This window comes from Trachemys scripta, chromosome 6 (genome assembly GCF_013100865.1).
Source record: "Trachemys scripta elegans isolate TJP31775 chromosome 6, CAS_Tse_1.0, whole genome shotgun sequence".
Classification (NCBI taxonomy): Eukaryota; Metazoa; Chordata; order Testudines; family Emydidae; genus Trachemys; species Trachemys scripta.
The window spans coordinates 57,232,690-57,258,868 of record NC_048303.1 but is presented as its reverse complement, the minus strand read 5'-3'; the positions used below and the strand labels follow the sequence as shown (position 1 = coordinate 57,258,868).

Here is a 26,179-nt window from a genome sequence, read left to right as displayed (position 1 = left end):
GGCCATCACCCCAGCCTGTCCTTCACCAACACCCCCCATCACTCCTGCACATGCCTTTCTCTCTTCCCATTACTTTTCTGCCAAGTTAATCTTCTGCCACTTCTTCCTGTCTCTCTCCCATACCCTTCCTCTCAATCATCTCTCCAACTTTCCCTTCTTTCTTTTCCAGAGTTTGAATAAGGACAAATATGGGGTTTAAAGTTAACTCCTCTGGTGAGAGGCTCCTTACATGTTTAAAATGCTCCCAAGACATAGATCTCTGTGTTCATGTGATGACAGAAATTCAATCCCCTAACCAAGCAGGGGGAACAAGCCTCATTCCATCACTCTTTGTAGCCATGTGATGACTAGATGTAATGTGGTTTATAGAAGCTGAACTGTGTATTTTGCATCTTTAATATTTTTATTACAACTGAACTAGCTGCCTCCTTGTTCCTTAGGGATTTGGGGCTCAAAGTTAGGGTTTTCAAACCAGCACCAGTACTTTACAATTATATACAGATATATATAGACAGGAAGGAATTTCAGAAAGTCTTTAACTGAAAGCCTCCTGAAAACTAGCCAGGATGAGGCTCTGTATTATGAGGTGTTCTGCACCATAACCATTTTAATGTCCTTAACCATAGCATTGTCCTTTGTGTTTTCAGTCTTTTTTTTTTTTTTTTTTTACAGGAGAAGAGAGCAAAAATCAGCAGGACTGCTGTTGCTATGCAAACTGACTGAATGTTGTACATATGAATAGCTCTATATTTGTAACCTTTACAAATCCTTCTGAATCTTTTTGTTGCACTCTGTGGACTTAGTGGTAACCCATTTGTAAATAAAATCAATGAGTATATGAAGTGACATTTTGTTTAAAGAAACAATTTAAAAGTAATGGTTCCATTTTGTTTCAATCTGGCTGGACTCTGTAGGATGAGCTGCTGAATGTGTTAATAATCGGCAATGAAGACTGAGTCAGTGGGCTGTGTGGGCAGAGTGTAATGGAAATCTACATGTACAAAACACACCTTGCAAAAGCCAAAGGTCTTCTAAAATTTTTATATGCCTGCCTAAGGAACAGTAACATAGAGCTCATTTAATGAGATAATTGGCTCCCTCCTCCTATTGTTTAGGATTTGGCTAATATTGAATATTTTTAGATGCCCTTTTGGGCCCTGTTCACACTAGAAATAAAGTGAAACAGAGGGCTACATCCTGTTTTCAGATAGCTAGGTAAAACTACTGAGTTGAATGTGAATTGTGTATTATATGGCACAATATACATCATGGTATATACATCAACACTACTAACATGTTAGAACTGTATTGGGTTCCATCTTTACTATAATTACAACAGAATTCTGAGACCCAGGGATAACAAGAGTTGTCCTGTAATATAGTGACAACTTGATTCCTGTAGATGAAATCTGAACAGTATTCCATAATTGGACTTGATGCTACAACTGGGAGCTACATAGTTACTGGTTCTCATAAATTCATTGGAATTCTAGTGTAGAGAGGCCTTAGAATCACATTCCTATACTGCTGGGGTCAAAAGATGGTAATTTTGAACACAAGTTTTAACTTGTTTAGGCTGTGTCTAGTTTGTTTCCCTCCTAAAGCTTCATACTATTGCTACCACATAAATGGTGTGTAATGGTGTGTGAACCCCACACAGGCCCTGAAAGGATTTATGTGGGCCCGAGAGGCTAATTGTGTTACCTGGCGCTCCTGGAGGAAGAACTAGGCTTAACTGATCATGAAGACAGTTTGGTAAGAGCAAGGTGGTTATAGGAGACTAACACAATGACTTTCGGCAGAGGGTGCCAGAATGAAGGAGAGCTGCTATGCCATGCCTGGCCACGAGGAGGCCACTATACACAGCTCTGTTGATGGTAATGATGGTGGGAGCATTAGTATAGACAAGGTTCCAACTGCCACTTTTAACACTTGTCTAAGACTGCTGAGATAGAATATAAATTATGCAGTTGTTTAAAAAAAAACAGTGGCAGTTTGTCCACACTTGAGCGCTCTCACCTGTGGAGCTGCACTGGTGTTAGTCACAGTGGGAAGTTCTAGTGGGGGAAAGGCTAATGTATGCTAGGATTCCAGTTGCGTGTTCACTGTTTCATTGGTTTTGCTACAGAACTGTTACTTGGTCCTCCTAGGCAATTCCATAATGCACCATAGAATAGCATGGTCCAGTGAATAGGGCACTGGACTGGTACTCAGAAGATGAGGGCTCTATTCCTGGCCCTGCCACCAACTTTCCAAGTGACTTTGAGCAAGTCACTGTACCTTTGTGTATTTCTGTTTGCTGTTGTCTGTTTTGTCCCTTTGGATTGTATGTCTTTTCATGCAGGGACCATCTCTTGCTATGCATTTGTACATTGGAGCCTTGATTTCAGGTGAGGTGTCTAGCTGCTACTGCGATACAAATAACTAGTAATAATAATAGATCCTGCCGGACAAGTTCCCTCTGTACCATTTCAAACTGGATTAACTCCTTCCTAGAAAATTACATTTAAACATGGTTCTCCCTAGAAAAGTGATTACATTTTGAAAACTGTGTAGATGGAGTCCAACTGTTACAAAGGATTCTACAGAACCACATTAGGACAAGCGTTGTCTATACTAGGTAACATAGTTGCTGTTGGAAAGGGGTATTAACTATCGGTGAAGTTGAACCAGGGCTGTAAAGTGTAAACAATTTAACTATGAGGGTAGGCTGGACTAAACCATGTTCAGCACAACTTCAGAATCATGACTGAGCCTTGAAATTCTGCCACCTTACTAGCAATTACAGGCCAGTAAGCCTAACTTCAGTACCAGGCAAATTGAAACTATAGTAAGAATAGAATTATCAGACATAGATAAACATGGTATGTTGCAGGAGAGTCAACATGCCTTTTGTATCGGGAAATTCTGCCTCACTAATCTATTAGAATTCTTTGAGAGTCAACAAGCATATGGACAAGGGTGATCCAGTCAATGTAGTATATTGAACTTTCAGATTGCCTTTGACAAGGTTCCTCACCAAAGACTGTTAAACAAAGTAGGCAGTCATGGACTGTGTTCCCTCTAAGGTGCGCTCACAAGGCCATCAAGGGACGCGCACCAGCTGCCCAGGTGCGCACACAGGTGAGTGTGGAGAATGTGGAGGGTGGGAGCAGTGGGGTGAGGTGATGGGGGTTTGGGGGAGCTTAGGGCATGCAGGGCTGGGGCAGGAGAGATGCCTCTCTCCCCCATCCCCAGTTCCGCCAGGGCTGAGGTGGGGATGGGAGAGGAGCCTCTCTCCCCAACTTCTGCCAGGGTTGTGGCAGGGATGTGAGAGACATCTCTTTCCCCTGTCCCTAGTTCTGGCCAGGGCTGCAGCGGGGATGGGAGAGGCGCCTCTCTCCCCCAGCTCTGGATGGGGATGTGGCAGGGATGGGAAAGATGCCTCTCTCCCTCAGCCCCAGCCTCGGGGCCACGGAGGGAGGGGTGTGTGTGTGTGTGTGTCATACACACACTGTCTCACACACACACTGACACACACATGTAACACTGCCTCTGTGTCTCTCACATATATACACAGTCTTTCACACTCACCTTCCAACACATACTTATAGTGTTGTTCTTACTACATGCACGTATGTTCTCTGTAATTTTATTCTTTCAAAGTGCTATTTTTTTTTTGACTGGTCTATGCATGTCATAATTTTTATTTCTCTTATGCTTAAATTCAATTCTTTGAGTAGTGAGTTCTAAAATACTTAACCTGTCCTGGCTGGAGTCATCATCCCTATGGTAACTTTTAAAAAATATATATTATATCTAGGTTTTTTGTTTCTACTGGTGACACACATCCGCACATTACCTTGATATTGGTGCACATAAAATTCATTCCACACACAGATGAAAAAAATTAAAGGGAACATTGGTCATTGGATAAGAGGGAAGGGCCACTCATGGATCAGTAACTGGTTAAAAGATAGGAAACAAAGGGTAGAAATAAATGGTCAGTTTTCACAATGGAGAGAGGTAAATAGGGTCCCTCAAGGATCCGTGCTGTTCAACATATTCATAAGTGATCAGGAAAAAGGGATAAACAGTGAGGTGACAGACGATGCCAAATGACTCAAGATAGTAAGTCCAAATCTGACTGCAAAGAGCTACAAAAGGTCTCACTAATCTGGGTGAGAAGATGGCAGGTTAAATTCAATGTTGATAAGTGCAAAGTAATGTATGTTGGAAAATATAATCCCAACTATCCATACAAAATGATGGGGTCTAAATTAGCTGTTACCACTCAAGAAAGAGATCTTGGAGTCATTGTGGATATTTCTCTGAAAACATCTGCTCACTGTGCAGTGGCAGTCAAAAAACTAACAGAATGTTAGGAAGTATTAGGAAAGGGATAGATAATAAGACAGGCAAATATTATAATGCCACTATATAAATTCATGGTATGCCCACATCTTGAGTATGGCTTACAGTTCTGGTTATCCCATCCAAAAAAAGAATATTAGAATTGGAAAAGGTGCAGAGAAGGGTAGGGAAAATGATTAGAGATAGGGAACAGCTTCCATATGAGGAGAAATTAAAAAGATTGGGACTGTTCAAGAACTAGGGATCATCCAATGAAATTGATAGGCAGTAGGTTTAAAACAAAGATAAGGGGGTACTACTTTCACATAATGCACAGTTTACTTGTGGAACTCATTGCCATGGGATGTTGTGAAGGCCAAAAGTATAACAGGGTTAAAAAAAGAGCTAGATAAATTCATGGAGGATAGGTCCATCAATGGCTATTAGCAAGATGGTCAGGGATGCAACCTCATGCTCTGGGGTGACCCTAAACTTCTGACTACCAAAAGGAGGGACTGGATGACAGGGGATGAATCACTTGATAAATTACCTTGTTCTATTAATTCTCTCTGAAGCATCTGGCACCAGCCAGAGTCAGGAGATAGGGATACTGGCTAGATGGACCATTAGTTTTAGCCAGTATGGTTGTTTTTTATGTTCACCTGATGGACTTATATGCCTGTGGATCCAAGAACAGAATTTGTCCTTTACTTTTTCCTTAAATTGCAAAATTAATTTGACTTGGACTGCAAGAATAGTAGTGTGGATGTTTAACATTGATGTGAAAATGGTGTACATGGTTAGATAGCTTACACTATTAAAGTAACCAATTTTGAAGTTAAATTGGTTTAACTTTGTACAAGCAGAGTTTATGCTGGGTATCTAGTGTAAAGAGAGAGGGCGTATTAAAGTGCTTCCCTTTTCTCCTCCCAGTGCTTCAGAAAGAAGGCTCATACCCAAAGGAGATTAAATAATTTATTTATGGAAGCCAACATATTTGCTTTTGTGTTTTGTTTTAACAAATACTTTGATTTCTTAAAAAGTTACAAGAGAAACATCATGGAATATCAGGGTTGGAAGGGACCTCATGAAGTCATCAAGTCCAACCCCCTGCTCAAAGCAGGACTAATCCCCAGACAGATTTTTGCCCCAGATCCCTAAATGGCCCCCTCAGGGATTGAGTTTACAACCCTAGGTTTAGCAGGCCAATGCTCAAACCACTGAGCTAACCCTCCCCCTTCCTAGATATGCAACCTTAGTTTTAGAATAAGTATGTGGTGAAGGAAGACACCATACCAATGATAAGAAGTGTTTTGGGATTTTTTACATAGTACTTGGTTGATAACATACAAATGTAGAGATTACAAGACATTAAGACAATGATTGGTGGTGTTCATTTTTTGTGTGTGTAACTTTTTTTGTTTTTTTCATAGAGAAAAACACAAAATTGTAGCTCTGCTGCATAAAATTTCTTTTGACTCACTTTTTGGATTGCTGTCTTACCCTTGAGAGGCTTGAATGAAGAGACGTTACTGGGCCAAAGGACAGATGGACATACCAGGATAAGCAAATGCAGGCCCTGAAAAGTCTGTACTGACCAGAGAGGCAGAATATTTAAAGCAAGAGAGTTGGGGCCAAGGGGTCAGCTTCCAGCAACAGGAGAATCAGCCCCTCAGTTGCTCTCTACAGAGTTGGAGGGAGAACTCCATTTGCCTCTTCTCCAAATGAACCAGTTGACCAAAAGCCTCCAGCTTCTTAGGGAGTGTCTGTCCCCCCTTAACTACCTGTTCCTGAAATCAATTGGCTACTTAAAGCCTTGGGTAGAGACACAACCAAGCTCCCTGTTCAGAGGGAGAGGAGACTCTAGCCTCCCTTGTACTGGGAGCTGAGGGAAGACTAAGAATTGATCAATACAAGGACTTGCTCAACCCAGTGAGTGATCTGCCTGCCTCACAATGGGATGCCACAATTGTGAATAATGTGTGCACTTCTCAAAGCTAGTTAATAAAGGCCCCTGAGGTGAGTTAAGAGCTGGTCTGTGTATACAGAGCCAAGCAAAGGCTTACATGGAGCAGAAAGGGTATGTCAGCACCACAGTGCTCCTAACAAAGGTCAGGCCTGCAACTTCCCTGTAACTTCAAGTTCACCTTCCTTTGGTCATTCCAAAAGTGCTCCAATGCATAGGGCAGTGTGTACATTCCATCTGCCTGAGACTGGTAGGTAGACACTGGTCGTGTACCCCCACTGCCCTTTATATTATTTTTGAGGGATATTGATTATAATTAGTTACTAGAGGGAATATGATTATTTCAGGGAGGGTCTGATTATTGTTGTAAGATTAAGGTATTCATTTATTTATCTGTCCCCTTTGATCTTCCTTCCTTTTTATCCTAATTTCTGTCCTTACTCCTTTAACACTATTCCCCCCCCCCCGCTCCCCCCCGAAGTGTTTGTTCCTTCTTAAAACTGCTTGGCCCTTGATTCTTAAATAAATAAACAAGAAAATCAGGATGTTGGGCACTAGGATGGCAAGAGAGGGCAAGTTGCTCAACTTTAGTAATTTTTTTGGACTCATTTGTGGGTTTGCCACAGTCAAGGGGCAGTGCATGATTATGCTGTCCCAGGAATAACCCAACAGACACATGATGACTCTGTCACAGTCTGCCTCCTAGTTTCCCTTTCATCCACAGAGGAAGTACCTAGTATTAGGGCTATGGTAGCCTGCACACTGAAGATTGGTAGTCCCTACCCCATCCTATTGTCCCTCTCCTGTTGTGCCCAGTCCTGCTCAATGACATGGAGATGAGGCAGCCCTGCAAAGGCTCCTCTGTGCTGCTACCTATGATCCAGGAAGCTGGTGCAAGGGAGTAAACAGGTTGCCATATTCCCTCATGTAGCACACAATGTGCCACAGACTGGCCCCTTTGTGAGCAGAACACCTACCCACAACTACATTTTGAAGCAGGCTCACCAGCTTTGAAAGGTACTGCTGTGTCCACAAAGTCTTCAGACTACATAATTTTCCCTTCTATGTAATTTCTTTAAATGATACATAATGAGATACCACTGGAATAAAGGCTTGTAATCATTCTTATTTTGGAATGTACTGTACAGTATACTGCCCTCTTCCAGATCTTTGAACACTGTAATTCTCTTCGCTCTTGAAGTCTTGAGCAGTCCTAGACATTCATGTGTGAATATTTTTCTCAAGTCATATACTCAGTTTCCAATATATTCCTCAGATCTGATCCCTTTTATATTTTTCAGTTTTGCTGACAGTGATTTTATCACTATCTGAACCTTTACTAATTTTTAACAAGAATTGTAACTTACACTGCACTGCTCAGAGATTCATTTGCACTATTAATGTATACCTTTGATTCAGAATAAAAACTGAGGGGGAAATACTAATGGTATGTGTAAGATCTGCTTTAATGTATTATGGGAGTAAAACCATGATACACTATAGTTTAAAATACCACACTTAAAACATCTAGTAAATCAGTCTCTCGATTCAGTTACTGAATAGGTGTACAATGTTTAATCTCAGAAAGCAGATGGTATTTTAATGTTTATCTTTGCCAGTTTAATTTTAGTGTTGCAATATTTATTATGGATTCCTATTCGAGAGCTCTTAAAAATGAAGCATAATGTGATCGTGAATAGTTACTATAGCAGCAGCATGTACATTAGCTTAAAGAATAAGCTGCACATTGAAATGCTCGTGTAATTATGTATTTCATTAAAAAAACAGAGTAGGTTAGAGTTGCCAGTCAATTTTCCTACCTACGCTCCATTTCTTTGTAAGACTGATTATTTTCTGTAAGGTGTACTAGAAGTGATTTAAAAATATTGACATTTTCAAAGTTAAGCTTTTCTTTGGGATTCCCATTGCAGCACATCTCCTTCCTTTTATCTTTTAGTCCTGGATTCTGCATTCAGATACATACAGGTGTAAGTGTCCACTTGCATGGAGAATTGGTACCTTAGACTGTAAGATTTCCTGACAGACTATATCTATTTTATTCAGTGCACAGCATACAGTGGATGATTAATGAATGGGTCTACTCACAAACATTGGTCTTCATGCTTTGTAGTTTCCTGTCACATATAGAGAAAAATTGGTGTTTATATTTGCCTATTTATTGCTCTGTGATTTATATGCAAAGTTTGCATATTGTTGAATTCTGGATAGCAGGCCCCAGAAACAGATGTTGAAAACTGTCCATCGAAGTTCATTAGGAGAGGAAAGAGAACCACAGGTCTCTAATTTTTATATGCCTGTGTGTATATATACATATATGTATATATATATTTAGAGAGAGTGAGTTAGTTAGTTGTCTATTCAGGCCCCCCAGCTATATGTCTATTCAGGTACCTACCATAGCCTCAGAATTTTTGTTCAGACCAAAACTAGTTATTGCCCTTTTTTGATGCTCTACATCCTTTCTGGTGTGGGTGTGGGGTCGGAGAATCTTTTTCATTATTATTTTAAAATCTATCTGGGTGCTAGGATATTTCACTATAATCTGTATCCCACTGGACTGAATCCTGAGGTCTTTATTCAGTTTTTAATTAGTCCTTACACATGCAAAATCTCATTTGAATTTTGTTGCTTAAATATTAATTGGCTAATACATTCTGTATTTTCTTAATACACAATATTTTATACAAAGCAATTTATACATATATATGTGTACTTTCCTTCCCATGTATCCTTAAAAGCTGATTAACACCTAAAAAATATGAAATTTTACATGATGGGAGCTAGGTTTGGTATCGTGGTCAGTTATGAAACAAACATATTTAACTTGCTAACACGGATATAAAAGCTTGCGTAAGCTTTATTTCCATGGATTGCTATCTTAAATTAGCAAACAAATTGTGATGTTATGAATTATATAGTATTGCAATTACAACTGCATATATTCCTTTCCTGAGTGCGGTCATTGTGCTCATTTAATAGAAATTGTTACTATAAGGGCAGTCAATAATCCCTTGTTGCACTTACTTTATTCATTAGTGTTCATTTGGAGCCACCTGTGAATTGCATCTTTATACTTTCTTGGTTCTTTTAACCAGTCCTGATGCCATCTGAGATTAGCTATAACATTGGAATAATTCTGTCCCAAACTTAGTTTCCAGCTGATAAATTGCTTCTTGTTGTACTTGTGCACAGAGGCAGAGATTCTTGGATAGTTTACTATGGAGCGAAGCTTTTTGTCCAAGGAATGTGAGACTTCTGGAAATGTTGTGGCTATGTTTGTCAGTTCATCTGGATCAGCAGACAGATCTGTAACAAACAAAAACCAGTTAAGCGCAATTTGCCAAGATATGATTTGGTAAAAACAGAACCATTAAAAATATCTAGTGAAGAAACGTGGTTAGTATACCAAAGAGCTGAGGAGGTACTGAATGCCCATCTGAATATGCTATATATTTCCATTTGTCAGTTCGAAGCATATAGGTGGAAGAATTCGCATTACATCCATGAAATTCACTCAGAACCCATGTGGGGTGCAGCCTTCTGGATGAGACTTCATCTTCTGCCATTTCAGCCAACAATGGTATCAAGGAATATCCACTGAGATTCTGCGGGATAGGAATTCTAGCTATATCTGAACAAAGATATAAAAATAGTTAAGCCTTCTTTTAATTAACTCTAAATCAAAACACTAAATTATTAGTTTTCTGAACAGTGACCATACTACTGTGTTAAAGTGTGCCTTCTAATTATGCTTCTTGATAGGAAACAGAAACACAGAGGTTCACTAAAAAGAACATTATTGAAGCATAAAACCATAAAGCAAGGAAATTCTAAGATACAGTTGTCACATCTATGTGAATTCCACCTTAGTGGGCCCGTGTTGCAGTTCATGTCATGCTCTTTTGTCTTTGTATGTCTGAGGTGAGATCCACCAACACTCTGGACCCTTTATGCCATACAAAAAGACCAGAGCAACGTAAAAGGGCCCTAAAAGCTCCATATGGGACTGGGGGAGGATTCACCTGGCCTAGGCACTGCATTATTATTATTTAGCTTTTATATAGTGCTTTTCAGCAGCTTAAATGCTTTACAAAGGGTCAGTATCACTATTCCCATTTTACAGATGAGAAAACTGAGGCACAGAGAGTTGAATTGACTCGCCCAAGGTCACGCATCTTCTTGCAATCCCATGCTGGGAGTAGGGTGGGGGGCACAAGGGGTCTGCCAAGGGCAGGGCCACAGCTTTGACTCAGGAACCTCTTAGTGCCAACTGACAAGGGGCACAGGAATCTCTTCCCTCGGTATTTACATTATAGCTCAGCAAAACAGTATCATGCAAGGTCTTGAATAAAAGTCTGCGTCACTCAGTATCATTGTGAAATGTATGTACAGACACTATATAAGGAGTTATGCATGTGTACATATTATGGAAAATGTCTTCTTAAAGTCTGTGGCTAGGGATTGGTCACCAGCAAAGGTGAAAAACAGGCTGTCAGAGAGGAGATGTTTATCCATCTGTTTACATGTAACTTAAGTATTGTCTGGTTCCCAGTGGGTTTCCAATCACCAGTCTGAACTGAATACAAATGAAGAATTGTGGGGATTTGAGAAAGAAACTAACAGGAAGAGAAAAAATGGAGGTGGAAGAACCCTATCTAGAGGTGTTCTTCAAACAATTGCCTGAGTATTTTGGTAGGGACAAAGGAGGTGCCTGGGCACAATTTACTGAGAAAGAAAAAGGACAGCAGTTTTGCTTCATGAAAAAGCGTCTCAAGCAGACTTCATTGAAAACACTGGAGAGAACTTTGGGTGAGACAAGCATCTTTAGACAAGAAATTAACCTGTTAGTTTAGCATCTACAATTAAGGGTGTTATAGTTTTGTTTAATAGAGTATTAGAAACAAATAACATATCACTTAAATCTCTATTTTTTTTTATAACAGATAAACTTATTCTTGTTTTCACTATAAATATAAGTGCTGTGATGCCAATCAAAGTGGTGATCCTGGGTTGCACGTTACAAGCTGATGTGTACTGTTCCTTTGGGAGCTGCGAGCCTGGTAATTCTGTGAGTGAGTGTTCAGTGGATTAAGGGCCTTGATACTGCAAGGAGTGCTCTGAAACTAAGTGGTTGGTGTGTGCCCATCACTACCTGCACACACAGAGTAAGGCCTGAGGAGACCTAGAAGTCAGTGCTTGTGCTGCCAGAGGCTGCTGGTTTCAGCAGGCACAGACAAGACTGTTTCACACTAAGGGCAAGTGGTAGTTAGGTGCCTCAGAGTCATAACCCTGGGGAGCAACACAACAGCACATGGTGCAAAAGAGATTCTGGGCAGGGTGCAGTCCAGGTAGGCTGCCATAACTCTGGCTGCCCCCCAAGAGCTACATTGTACTAGTGGACTCTCCAGCCCCCAGAGCAGGCCTAGATTAGGAGTGTGCAAAGATGCATTGATACTCTAGGAGGCACAATACAGAATATCACCCCTGCTATCTAAATACCAAAGTGTCTATTAAGAATGTAGTACTATTTTTATCATACCTTCAAACACAGTATACTATGTGTCATTAATAACTCTGTGTTTTCCATTTCACAGTGGACTGCAGTAGTGTGTTATCTCCTGTTTTATGCATAGGTTATTGCAGGTACATAGAGTAGTCACTTCATTTGCCAATGGCACCTACTGTATGTATATAGCCCATACTGGTGACATCTTTCTTCTCCTCTCCTAGCTTTGTTAAATTGTTTCTGTAGGCTATGCATCAGTCTATAGATCTGCATCCTGCTATGGTGAACAGGTGGCTTCATGGAGGCAGCATTTGACTTATCAGTAGGAAGAAAAGTGGTATCTTATGTAAACTAGTAACCTACAGTCTTTGGTCCAGACTATGCCCAGCCCTAAATGAGTGCACAAGGGATATAAGCCCTGCTCCTTTACACAAGGAGTGTTCAAGGCTAACATCTTCAATAGTTGTAGCCTCTCCAACAGGGTTGAGGGAGCCACACCGCCCAAACCACCTCCATACTGACCAGCAAAGCTGAGGCCACCTGGAGGGAAGGGCATGTCCCACCCTGTTAAAGGATATGGAATAAGAGTTGCAATCTTAGGGAAATTATGCCTACCACAGAGTTTCTGCCAGGTTCAATCACGACCCTTTGCACCCTCTGCAATTTATCCTCAAATCAGTCAGATAGGCAAGGAGTGAATCTCCAGTTTATCCAAAAACAAAGTATTTCGATAAGATGGTTTCTTGAGAAGAGAGAATATTTCCTTGTGACCATATAAGCCAAAGCAATTACATTTGTAATGGCCAAAGACGCATGGGTTGTTTCATCACTTGCCAGAAAGGAAAGGTTAAAAGATGACTGAGATGCTTCTTCCTTTTTTTTCTTAGTCACCTGAATAATTTAATTCTACTTGATTTATGTTTCTATTTTTGACATACTGATTACAGGAAGGAGGAATTGGCAGAACAGAAGACGACTGAGAGAACAGGAAGGAGATGGCTTTAAAAATACAGATTTCAAGAAGAGAGACTGAAAAGGAAAGATTTTAAAACACTTGGATCAATAAATTATTTGGAGGGAGTGACAGACACAACCAAGAAGGGAGTGATTTAAAATCTGTTAATATATTGTTGGGATCAAATCTGGATTTACATTCACTCCATAAGATGGTATATATCCTGTCCTGGCTCTGAAAGGGCTAATGTTGGCCTGAGCTTAACTGGTTTTTGTTTGTTACAGATCTGTCTGCTGATCTAGTTGAACTGACAAACATAGCCACAACATTTCCAGAAGTCACACATTCCTTGGACAAAAAGCTTGTGCTTCTGTTGTTTGTTGCTGTACCTGTTCTTTGGACACAATCACTTTCCAATGTTGGCAGTTCAGCACTTTTAATACATATGCAATTCATTAAGGAAAAGATAACAATGGGCAGAGGAGAAAGGTGACAAACCAGTGAGATGAAAGGAGAGAAATATGTTGAGGGCAGATGGATAGGAGGACATATGAGATGTGGCAGAACAGAAGAGAAAGAACATCTTTTTTCTTAGTGTTCTTTCTTTTCTCTTCTCTCTCAACAACTTTGCCAGTTCTACCCTTTTCCTTCTATCCCTTTTCACTTCTCCTTTGGACAACATTCTGACTCTTCTCTCTCCCCTCAATGTTGCTTTCAGAGTCCACCCCACTCTTCCCCATCCACTTTCCTCTCTGATTTTGACACCTGGATCTCCATCTTGTAACTATGTACCATTTTCATCCTACTAGCTTCATAGTCTGTCAAGTCTGACCTTCAAAGCTAAACTCTGCCACTCACCAAGTCAGCTGCTCACTCAACATTGAGGTCTCATCTGCTCTCCTCTAACCTCTCTGCTTGACCCAGTGTGTCAGGGTCTGTGGAAGACTGGTGCCCAGGAAATGGGTAGTCTGGTTTGGTGGTCGGTGCAGTGTTCAGGAACCAGAGGCCAAGAGGCAGATCCAGAGCCAGGTGTCAAAATTGAAAGTCTGAAGCTATAGAGCCATAGCCTAGCATTAGAACTGGAGTCAAACTGGAAACAGGAACTGAAGCCAAGGGTCAGTACTAAGTCAGAAGCCAAAAAACTGAATAAGGTCACAGCTGGAGCAGTCAGAAACCAGGGCAATAAGGTTGAGGGACCGGAATGAGGCCGAGGGCAGGAGCCGGGAACAGGGTAAGGTTGAAGTCAGGAGGCGCAGATTATGCCGGAAGTGAGGCAGCGGATGGTAGGGTCTGTAGCAGAAGCAAGCCAGGATCCACTTTGTTGCCCAGACAACTACTAGTCTCTTTGTGGCTTAAATAGTGAACCCGGCCCTATCAGGGACTCCAGAGATCCTCCAGTCAGGTCCCCATGTGTAGTACCTTTAATGAAGTGGAAGGCTTTAGGGCTCCCAATTTCTGGTCACTAGTACAGAAGTTGGGCAGGGTTGTAGTTGTGAACCTGCAGGCTCAGGTTCAGGACCTGTGGACTCTTATACAGTGAACCCATCTTCTCATAACTCCTAACCAACTTTGCTCCCACTCTCACTTCCTTCCTTCCCTTCCTCCTCAATTTCTCCATCTTCTGGCCTTTTCCTTGAAAATGCAAGCTTGCCTTCATCTCCCCTCTCCTCACAACCCCCACATTTGACCAGACCTGCCTCTCCCCACATTGCATGTTTCTCTTCTTTCTTTCTCCTCCAATTTCACCGAATGCAGCATCTACAACTATTGCCTTGAAATAATCTTCTTCATCTCTACTCTAAACCCTCTTCAATCTGGTTTCTACCTCCCCTGTTCCACTCAAACTGTTCTCACCAAAATCTCGAAAGATTTTTTTTATGGTCTGATCTATTTCATCTTCAGCCATGTTGGCCTCTGACAGTGTCAGAAAGAGTAATCATACCCTCTTATTCTTGAAATATTGAAATTGTCCCCTTGGCTTTCACAACTATCTTCTGGTTCTCCTCCTACCTCTCTGGTGGTTCTGAGCACCTATTCTACTGGACCTGCCTCCTCCCATCCTCCACTTTTAGTGGAGTCTCACAGGGCTACAACTTTCAAGGGCCGCTCTTGTCCCTCCTATAACCTTTCTCTGTCATCTTGACTTCAACTACCATCTTTACACCAGTGTCTTACAGACCTACTTTCCCATTTCTGACTTGTTTCCCTTCATCTAATGCTGCATCTTAGCCTATCTCTATGGTATGTCTACAGAGCCCGTGTCCTGGCTTGCACGTATATTGACACGTTAGCCAAGCCTGCCTGAGGGTCCATGTGCCCATTACCCCACATAGCCAAGTCCACACTAGTGCAGCAGTTACAGGTGTTTGGCACTAAAATTTCTGGGAACACAGCCCACAGTTCTTAGCACTTTACCAACAGGAGCTATTCTAGGAATTGATTTGTGGTGTATTGTGGGAGAATTTCTGTCCTTCCCAGACTCCTGTGTGGAAGTGGTTTTAGCTTGCCAACACATTTAGCTGAGGCACTTCTAGCTCTGCACACTCGTCACTTCTGTTCATTCTAGCTGGGGCCATGTCATGGATTCCATCAAGTAAGCTGCTCCTGCTGGTGGTTGATGTATTTATGCAGCAGGGTACTTGTTCCGTGAGATTCTGAATGATATTTAAACGGCAGTTTCTGAAATGTGTAAGGCAGTGGGACCCAAAGGAGGTTATATTCATGGCAGACTGGAGAGACCTGGTGTTTACTGCAGCTGCAGCAATTTCCCCAACTGTAGGCCAGGGCTTCCAATGCAGAACAAGTAGCACATTGTGGTGGTATCAGATCGCCATGCAGACTTGGGATGACCAGTAGTGGTTCCAGCACTTCTGAAAGAAGTAGTAAACCTTCATATAGTTGGTAGGAGCCTGCCTGGACCCTCCAGCACCAGGACATGCAAATGAGGGAGGCCATACCAGTCCACAAGTAGATGATGGGCACAATTAATGTGCCTGAAATAATAGCTGGATTTCAGAGAATGGGGTTCCCAAACTGCTGGAACCATTGAGGGCATGCATGTGCCCATAGTTTGCCTGCCAAAAGAGGCAAGTGAATGTCAACCACAAAGGATACTACTCCCTGGTTCTACAGGCTTTGGACTACCACAACGGCAGGTTCATCAACATGGGATATATAGGACAAGTGCATGATGCTAGGGTATTGAGGATATCTGGTGTTTACCTGTTTGCACAAGCAGGGACCTTATTCCTTCCAAATCGCATGGTTATCAATTGGGTATCTGTCAACTTTTATTTTAGGGGAACCTGCTAACCCTTTCCTACCATGATTCATGAAACCATACCCTGACCTAGGAAGACCTGGCAGAAGAAGGTTTAATTACATGCTTAGCAGTTACAAGATGGTGGTTGAGTGCACATTTGGCAGGCAGAAGGCAAGATAGTACTGCCAAAAAACATTTGGATGCCTGTGTGGCCAATGCCATCCAAAATTACTGTGGCCTGCTGTGCCCTACACATCACTGCAAAGCTAAAAGTAAGAATTTTCACATGGAACAGTCTTAAGACACTTGATTTATGCAGGCCTGATATATGCAACCAGAAAGTGCACTGATCAGCACCAGGAATGGGTCCAGGCAAGCATGAGAAAAGGCAGTTACCTTTTCCATATCTGGTGTTCTTTGAGATGTGTTGCTCATGTCTATTCCACAATAGGTGTGCGTGCTCGCCCTGTCCACCGGTGCCGAAAGTTTTTGCCCTAGCAGTACCCGTAGGGGAGTGCCCCTAGTAACCCCTGGAGTGGCGCCTCTATGGCACAGTATAAGGGGCGCTGTGCGCTCCCCTCACCCTCAGTTCCTTCTTGCCAGACAACTCCAACAGAGGGGAAAGAGGGCAGGATGTGGAATAGACATGAGCAACACATCTCGAAGAACACCAGTTACAGAAAAGGTAACTGTCTTTTCTTCGAGTGATTGCTCATGTGTATTTCACCATAGGTGATTCCAAGCTATATCTGTTGGAGGTGGGTAGGAGTTCACAGACTCTCAGGATGGAGTACAGCCCTGCCGAACCCGGCATCTTCCCTGGGAGATGATCGCATAATGCGAGATGATTGTATGAACAGAAAACCATGTGGCAGCCCTGCAAATGTCCTGAATGGGGACATGGGCTAAAAAGGGAGCAGACAAGGCTTGCGCCCTAGTCGAGTGTGCCCTCACAATAAATGGCAGAGGGATTCCCGCCAGGTCGTAATAGGTATGGATACACAAGGTGATCCAGTTGGAGAGCTGCTAAGTGGAGATCGGCCGACCCCTCATGCGTTCAGCCAAGGTGATTAATAGCTGCGAAGACTTCCTGAATGGCTTAGTCCATTCCAGGTAAAAGGCCAGAGCCCATCTCACATCCAGCGCGTGGAGGCGGCGCTCCTCACTGGACCCATGGGGCTTGGGACAGAGGACTGGCAGGAAGATGTCCTGACCCATGTGGTAGGCAGAGACTACCTTAAGGAGGAACGAAGGATGGTGGTCGGAGCTGGACCTTATCCTTACGGAACACTGTGTACGGGGCCTCGGAGGTCAAGGCCCTGAGTTCCGAGACCCATCTAGCTGACATGATTGCCACCAGGAAGGTGACCTTCCATGAGAGATGCGACCAGGAGCAGGTAGCTAGTGGCTCTAAAGGGGGACCCGTCAACTGGGCCAGCACCTAGTTCAGGTCCCACTGCAGGACTGGGGGCCTAACTTACGGGAAGAGATCCCTTAAGGAATCGTCCAGTCATAGCATGGGATAATACCATGTGCCCCTGCACCGGCGGGTGGAAGGCCGATATGGCTGCCAAGTGCACCTGGACGTACGAGGGCACTACACCTTGGGCTCTAAGGTGAAGGAGGTAGTCTAAAATTATCTGGATTGGGGCAGCCACGGTGAAACGCCCTGCTCAGCTGCCCACCGGGAAAACCGAGGCCACTTTGCCAAGTAGGCTTGATGTGTGGAGGGTTGCCTGCTTTCTAAGAGGCTGTGCTGAACCCCTTCTGAGCACGTCCTTTCCTCCCAGCCTAACCATTGAGCAGCCATGCTATGAGGTGGAGTGCCGCTAGGTTGGGGTGTAGGAGGCGGCCCTGGGAGAGCAGGTCCTAGGCAGGATGGCAACGACCACGGTGGGGCGACTGCCAGGCTCATGAGGGTCCCGTACCAATGTTGCCTGGGCCATGGCAGGGCAATCAGGAGGATCCGGGCCCTGTCCGCTTTTATCTTTTCCAGGACCTTGCCGATCAGCGGATTAGGAGGAAGGCGTAGAGAAGCTGGCCCGACCAGGATAGGAGGAAGGTATCGGAGATGGCGCCCACTCCCAACTCCCCCTGGAGCAGAACCAGGGACACTGGTGGTTCTGCCGAGTCGCCAACAGGTCCACCTGGGGAGGTCCCCACTCTTGGAAAAGCCTGTGCACCACCTCTGGGGTGTAGCGACCACTCATGCTGAGAGGGGATGATGGAGGCTAGAGACACCATGCGAAACTTGAGCTTTACCATGTACTGGTTCAGGCCTCGCAGGTCCAGGATGGGCCTGAGCTCCCCTTTGGCCTTTGGGATAAGGAAATAGCAGGAGTAGTACCCTTTGCGTTTGAACTCTGTTGGCACCTCTTCCACTGCTACTAAGCCAAGGAGCCGCCCCACCTCCTGCTTGAGCAGGGCCTTGCAAGAGTGGTCCCCCAGGAGGGATGGGGGCGGAGGGTGGTTGGGCAGGGTAGAGGTAAACTGGAGGGTGTAGCCCCAGGAGACGTTGTTGCGGACCCAACGGTCCGAAGTCAGCCGCAATCACTCCGGGTGAAAAGGACACAACCGGTTGGAGAAGGGAAGCTTTATTGCGGGTGGACCCCTGGTATGAACTGGTAGGTCACCCCCTGGCGTCCTGTCAAAACTGATGTTTCCCCACCTGTTTACCCTTGGAGGACCCAGGCTGGGGGGCAGACCAGGATTGCCTCTGCAGGCTTTCTTATAGTCCCGTGACTTTTTATAAGGGGGCTCATATTTAGAGTGGGTGGCCTGGGTGGGAGCCGGCTGAGGCTTAAACGTGGTCCTGGCTGGAGCCGGGACTTAGAGGCCAAGTGTTTTAAGCATTGTGTGGGACTCTTTCAGGCCGTGCAATTTCATGTCCGTCTGTTCTGCAAACAGGGCCTTGGCATCGAACGGAAGGCCCTGCAAGAAGGTCTGCGCCTCACTGGACAACCCAGACAGCAGGAGCCACAATGCCCTCCTCATGGACACCACGGAGGCCATAGACCTTACAGCCGTATCTGTGGCATCCGACGCTGCCGGCAGGGTTGCCCTGGCAGCCACAGTACCCTCCTCCACCAGAGCTTAGAACTCCTTCCTGTCACGCTCCTGCAGGGAGTCCTCGAATTTGGGTAGAGCGCTCCACAAATTGAACTCATACCGACACAGGAGAGCTTGATGGTTTGCCACCCTTAACTGGAGACTTGAGGACGAATAAACCTTTCTCCCGAATAAGTCCAGCCTCAGAGTAGGGGCTGGTTGGCCCTGCCTCTCCCTGTGGTTAACCGACTCGACCACCAGGGAGTTGGGGGCAGGGTGGGTGTACAGGTATTCATGCCCCTTGGCGGGCAAAAAGTACTTCTGTTCTGCCCACTTAGAGATGGGGGGCAAGGAAGCCAAGGTTTGCCACAAGGCGTTTGAAATTTTTGCCACCCCTTCGTGGAGTGGGAGGGCACCCTGCCCGGTGCCGAGGCCGAGAGGATGTTGAAGAGGGAGTCCGAGGATTCCTCCACCTTCTCGGTCTTAAGATTGAGGTTTGATGCCTCCCTTTTCAATAGTTCCTGGGCTTTAGAGTCCTCCTGTGGAACAGAGGGAGGAGGGGCCATAATCACCTCATCAGGGGAGGATGACGATGCGGTACTCTGCATACCCACTGATACAGGAGGTCCCACCCCTTGGTCGCCCTCTGGGCACGGAACTGAAGATGAACGCTGCACCAACTCCTTTCTGGGAGGCTGGGAAAGGGTGGCTGACAGTCTTTTCGAGGCTCAGGCCACTGGGCAAGCCCCCACCAGGGGCTGCGTTGGGGGCCACGGGGCCCACTGGTACCACGGTGCCGGCCAAGGAGCCCGGTGCCTCTGGTACCAGCAGACACATAACGTGCCAACTGGTGGAAGGCACCCAAGGGTCGCCGCGCACCAACACTGCAGTACCCGGTGCCAACTCAGAGTGGTGCACCAGAGTCGGGGTCAATGCCAACTCCATCAGAATGGCTCGGAGCCGAATGTCCCTTTCCTTCTTGGTCCAAGGCTTGAAAGATCTGCAAATCTTGCAGCGATCGCTGAGATGGGTTTTTCCCAGACAGCATAAACAGTGCGGGTCACTCACTGCAAGTGTCGCACGACTTAAAACCCGAGGCACGGGGCATGTCCCGACCCGGGCGCACTAAACTAAACTAACACTAATCTAAACTACTTTGCAGGTACTACTAACTACGAACAAAGAAGAGGTCAAGAGGAAAGCTGCAGACAAGCTGGAGCAGAGCAGTTCCGATGAACCTTGACTGGCAGCAAGAAGGAACTGAGGATAGGGGGAGTGCACAGTGCCCCTTATACTGCGCCATAGAGGCGCCACTCCAAGGGTCGCTAGGGGCACTCCCCTACGGGTACTGCTAGGGGAAAAACTTCTGGCACTGGTGCACGTGGCGAGCACGCACACCTATTGTTGTACACACATGAGCAATCACTCAAAGAAGAAAATAGGGATCCCTTACATGCCACATCCTAGCATCTCAGAATGTTGTGGATATGGACCTGTAATGCAGAAAGGCTGTGTACTGATGTATAACCTGGTTTGCTATTGTATATTTAATATTGGCTTTTTGTGATGAGACTGATACTTTATCAAAAGCTTTGGAGACAACTTCCTGACTCTTCCTCCTTTTCCATGCACTCACACACACACACCAATGAATTGTGCGACCAAATCATTTATTAACAAAACCCAAAGAAAACAAAACGAAGTAATAGTAAAACTATTGCAAGCACACCAGCCCACTGGCCATAAACAATTATTGACAAATGTGCAAAGTTAAATAAAGTGCTAACGGTTTGTGAAACAGTACAATTAACTGAAGTCCAAGCTTCACAGTCAGTCTTGCTTATAGTGGAACTGGATGTCAAATGTGCCTCCTGTTCTCCTCCTCCCTGGCCAAACATGGTGACTGCACTGTACAGGGATGGAGTACACAGGGTACATCTGCTCATTCCAATTCATAGAGTTGTTCACTGGTTGGTCAGTCTGAGTTTGCCAGTCGCTGCACTGGCTGCATGATGTGGTACCACAGAGAAGAGTCTGCAAGCACTGGTGATGGTACAGGAGTCAACAGCAGCGCTGGCAATGAAGGTGGCTGTGGAGCTGATACTGACAGCTGCACCCTGTTGGCCATCATGGTGAACTGTCTGTCTAACAGAAGCTGGGCTTAAGCCCTATTCCTTTGGTCATGTCTGAGGAATTGGTTGAGCATTTTCTTCCCACTCCTCTGCTTTTTGGTATTTTTCTCTCTTGTACCCAGGTCACAGGACATCTCATCTGACCTTTTTCCTCCTCCCATGCTGGTTGAGGGTTCTATCCCTAAGAGTCCAGTGTAGTAATGTTGGTGCAGCTGATGTGGAAATGCCTGTCAAGAAAATGAAAGAGCTTATTACTTTTTTCAAGGGAGGCGGAGGGCTGGGAGAAAGAAAAGAATCCTTCCCACTTTGTTTTACATCAAAATGAGGCCAAGGTTTAAAACTTTTATCAACCTGGTATGCTTTTATTTCAGCATCTTCATATACTGATGTATTCAGAAGCTTCTTCTAGCAACATTCCCAGACAAAAGACAAACCATGGTAAGAATTTCAGATTTAACTGTTATTTTACAAAAAATGTCAGGAGGTGGTTGTGGGGGCTAGGGCTCTGTTACCAGTATTCGTTTCAATATTTCAGGCCAGGGAAGCCTTGGATGATATTATTATTTGGAAGGACAAACAATGTTGCAGGCTGCATGCAGAAACCCATCTATCTAAGCAAGGGAGATTTTTGTGGTTGCCTGGTGATTGAACAACATATCAAAGCATGGAGAGGGTTGGTTAGTTATGTAAGCAGCCACTGGAAGTTTGCCCTACCCAGGAATTTTACAAACCTGCTTGAATTTCTCCTGTATGAAAAATTATCAAGCATCTTCCAGGAGTGGGAGAAAATTCAGGCGAATATTAACAGGATGCTGAAGTAGGATGCAGAGTGTTCTGACGAGCAGAACTGATTTTCACTCCCAACCCCAGCCCAGACAGTGTGCTGTGAATGGACAGAACCAGACGGCCAAGCACTGAAGTCCACAAGGGACTTTACAACTTAATGCAGCCAGTGGGATTTATAATCCATACTGTCTGGAAGAATGCTTTAATGCTACTGGGGTGATTGAGTTGCAGACAGTGGTAAATGCAAAGATATGTAATCATGCTTGCTAAGCCTGTTACTACTCATAATTTGCTATTATTCTTTTTAAAAAATAGTTAAGAATCACTAGATGTATGTTTAAATCACCCTCCTGTCCTGGGCAATACTTAAAATCACTTTAGATCACACATGATGCGGAGAAAGAGGGGTGGCTTTTACTCTCACCCAAAGCTAAACCCATCCTATGTAATATCCTCCATAACAATGATTTTATTGTTCATAATCCAGAAATCCCACTCTTATGCTACAATTTCCCACATGGTAATAATAAAGATGATTGGTTGCACTTACCAGACTATGGATCCGATTCCTGGTCCCGCATTGCTTCCTCTCCGGACTGTTCCCTGGGCCCATCTCAGAACAGATCCTCTGAAAATTCACCCAGGACACCCACTAGCCCATCCGGCCACGTGGACTGATCCTAGGCTTCCTGCTCCACAGTCTGTTTATGGGAGTTCATTGTGATGTTGGCCAGTGCCAACCCCAGAGTTCTTTTACACCCTTGCTCTGGTCTGAACATAAGATGGTCTGCATTTGGAAGTATGTCAAGAAAGACAGTGGGCTCTGTGCTCAGGGCAGTGGCAAGCAGCTGGTCCAAACTCCTTGTAGAAAGGGCATATAGATAGGGAGTTGCCAGACCTGCTGTTGCCATCCTCAGCTTTAAGTGCTTGATGCGCTCCCTGTGCTGCACACCAGTCCGGATAAGCCCATTTCTGCCAGCTTCTTCATGATGCTCTCATACGTGGATGTTCTGGATACCCCTCCCAAACTCATAATGCTTGCTGTACTCACACTAGAGGTTAACCAGAACCCTGGAGTGCTCCTGCAGCCAACAAACAGCACAATGCTGATGATGTGCCTCTTCCTATTAGGCACAGTTGAGCTGTGCAGAAATGAGCAGGTTGCATGGAAATGAAGGATTAAATGCTGAGCAACTGTGTATAAACCAGCAGTAATATCTGGTACATAGTGGGTGACAAGGTGGGTAGGTAGACGGGCCAGAGCATGCAGGTACCAGGAATTGTGGGAATGGCATTGACAGCATATCTAAACACATTCCCAGGTGCTTTTGCTATATCCACAATACAAAATGGGAGAGTAGAGGTGTAGCTCACAGCCCAACATGTGCTTTGCCCCACATCCCCAGGCAAGCACGTAGCTATGGATTCATACATGTTTAAGGTTTTGACTCTGGATGGTAGGAGGATTTGGGGAACAATGTGCAGTTTTTATATTGTTGGAAAGAGTAAATAACACTTTCCTATTCACTCCTTCCACACCATTCATGATTTTATAGACCTCTATCATATCCCCTGCTAATAGTCTCCTTTCTAAACTGAACACCCTGAATCTTGTTAGTCTGTCCTCCTATGGAAGCCATAACATACCCATGATCATCTTTGTTGCCCTTCGCTGAACCTTTTCCAGGTTCCCTTACAACCTTTTTGAAATGGGGCAACCAGAACTGTACTTAATATTCATAGTGTGGGTGCACCATGGATTTTATATAGTGGCATTATGATATTTTCTATCCCTTTCCTAATGGTTCCTAACATTGTTAGCCTTTTTGACCACTGCTGCACATTAAGCTGAGGTTTTCAGTGAACTATCTACAATGACTCCAAGATCGTTCTTGAGTGGTAACAGCTACTTTAGAACCCATGATTATATATGAGGAAAAAAAATCATCCCAACTACAGTGTGCATTACTTTGCACTTAACACTGAATTTGAATAAAGTGCCTGAGAAGGTTGGGGAATCTTTGTCATGAGAAGCTTTTAAGAAAGAGGTTAGACAGCCACCTGTCAGGGATGGTCTAGATAATACTTAGTCCTGCCTTGAGTGCAGGGGACTAGATGATCTATTGAGGTCCCTTCCAATCCTACACTTCTATGATTCATCTGCCCTTTGTTGCCTAGTTGTCCAGTTTTGTGAGATCCCCCTGTAACTCTTGGCAGTCAGCTTTGGACTTAACTATTTTGAGTATTTTGTATCTGCAAACTTTCCTACTTTTCTGTTCCTACTCTGTTTTCCATATGAACATGTTGAATAGCATTCGTCCCGCTACAGATCCTTGAGGAACCCCGCTAGTTACCTCACTCCATTGTGAAACCTATTTATCCCTATCCTGTGTTTCCTATCTTTTAACCAATTACTGATCCGAGAGGACCTTCTCTCTTATCCCATGATTACTTAGTTTCCTTTGGTGACAGACCTTATCAAAGGCTTTCTGAAAATCCAAGTACACTATATTGACTGGATCACCCTTATCCACATGATTGTTGACACCCTCAAACAATTTTAATAAATGATTGAGGAATGGTTTCCCTTTACAAAAAAGAGGCGTTGACTCTTCCCCAACAAATCATATTCATCTATGTGTCTGATAATTCTGTTCTTGTCCTCATCTTCAAGAAGCTGCATAATTCTATGCCTCCCACGTAGCCACTCTTGTGGTTTTACAACATCACCCCTTGGCCTTCCTCTCAGCTCTTGATGCCCACCTCAATCTTCCTATTTGTCCACTTCTTTCAAAAGTTCCTTTACATTTCTGCCATGCTGCCCTTTATAAATGGAACATCGTCCTCAAACTATTAAGTAAAGCCACTACCTTGACTTTGACCTGAAATCCCTCCTCAGGACTCACTTGTACTGTGAAGCTTACAGTCAATGGTCAAGTAAATAAGTAGTAGGGATTACTGAGATCCATAATATTTCTTGTGTCTTTACATCTTAAGACTAAAAAAAGAGGAAAAAATGTAAATATCTGAAACAAACTGATTGCGTACATCACTGGTCTTTGTGACCACATATTCCTATCACTGTTACCCTTGTCCCACTTCTTCCAATCCCTCTATTTAATCCCTACACCACTTGTTGATTTTGTGTTAAATCTGACTGTAAGCTCTTCAGAGCAGGCATTGTTTTTTACTATGTTAGTACAGCATCTATCACAACGGAAACCTAAACATAATGCTATTACTACTGCCACCACCAATTTATACCCAAATCTCAAAGTTTCAGTTATTTCAAATAGAATTAAGTTACTTACCAAGCATAGTTGGATAAATATCTACAAGAGATACCACATTTGATAGGTGATGATGAGCTTTAATGCTTGGCCCCATAACTAGAAGAGGAACATGGGAACTTGCTTCATACATGCTCATTTTATAAAACTGCTGATGTTCCATAGCAAGTTCTCCATGATCTGCTGTGAATAGAACAATGGTTCTTTTAAGAAGTCCTGTATCACTTAGAGCTGAAATGATCTCACCTGCAACAAAAGAGAGACTTGAAAAAAGTATGTTCAGATATTATGTTAAGCTTCTGCACCTAAAGAGCAGCATGCATATCCTGAGGGGAGGGGCCCTTGCTAGCAACTGGGGTGCTGTTCAAAAGCCTTGGAGCTTCTTTCCTTCCCACTGAAAGCAAAGCCTGAGACTCCACTCCTCACTGCAATATCCATTATAGTCTGAGATTGCTTGGGACTGTGAATCCCAGCCTGGGGATGGGGCTGAACCACCACCAATGACATCTTGAAGGGATGACAGGCACTCCCTCCCCACAAAGGAGGCCAGCCACAGTTCTGGATGGGATCCCATTGCAGCCAACAATACCCAGGGCAATTGGACAGCAGAGGCCCCCACCCAAAGCATTGGATATTGGGGGTCCTGATTGAGCCCTCACTCTACCCCAGGCACTGTGCTTTTCATTCTCTCTTGTGCATGTATCTCCACAGGAGCTACTACAGCCTCAGATTTGTGCAACGGAGAGAGAAAGAGGAGCAGCATCAATGGAAGCATGGTAGAAGGGATGGCCATGGTTCAGCAAGGTACCTACATATGCGTAACTTGAAGCATGAGTAATCCCACTGACTTTAATGAGACTACTCACATGCTTAAAATTATG

The 26,179-nt window shown here is 44.1% G+C and overlaps 1 protein-coding gene across 2 annotated transcripts in view; it reads right to left on the bottom strand.

Annotated features, from left to right (window-relative positions):
- Positions 1-5,290: 5,290 nt before the first annotated feature.
- Positions 5,291-26,179, bottom strand: part of ARSK (arylsulfatase family member K) — a 53,016-nt gene continuing 32,127 nt past the window's right edge. For both annotated transcript variants that reach the window (XM_034773990.1, XM_034773992.1), the window contains 3 exons: positions 25,320-25,544; positions 9,726-9,950; positions 5,291-9,625 (listed from right to left, as the gene is read on the bottom strand). In XM_034773990.1, coding sequence (XP_034629881.1) covers positions 9,345-9,625; positions 9,726-9,950; positions 25,320-25,544 — 731 coding nt within the window. In that variant the 3' untranslated portion in view covers positions 5,291-9,344. The remainder of the gene's footprint in view (positions 9,626-9,725; positions 9,951-25,319; positions 25,545-26,179) is intronic.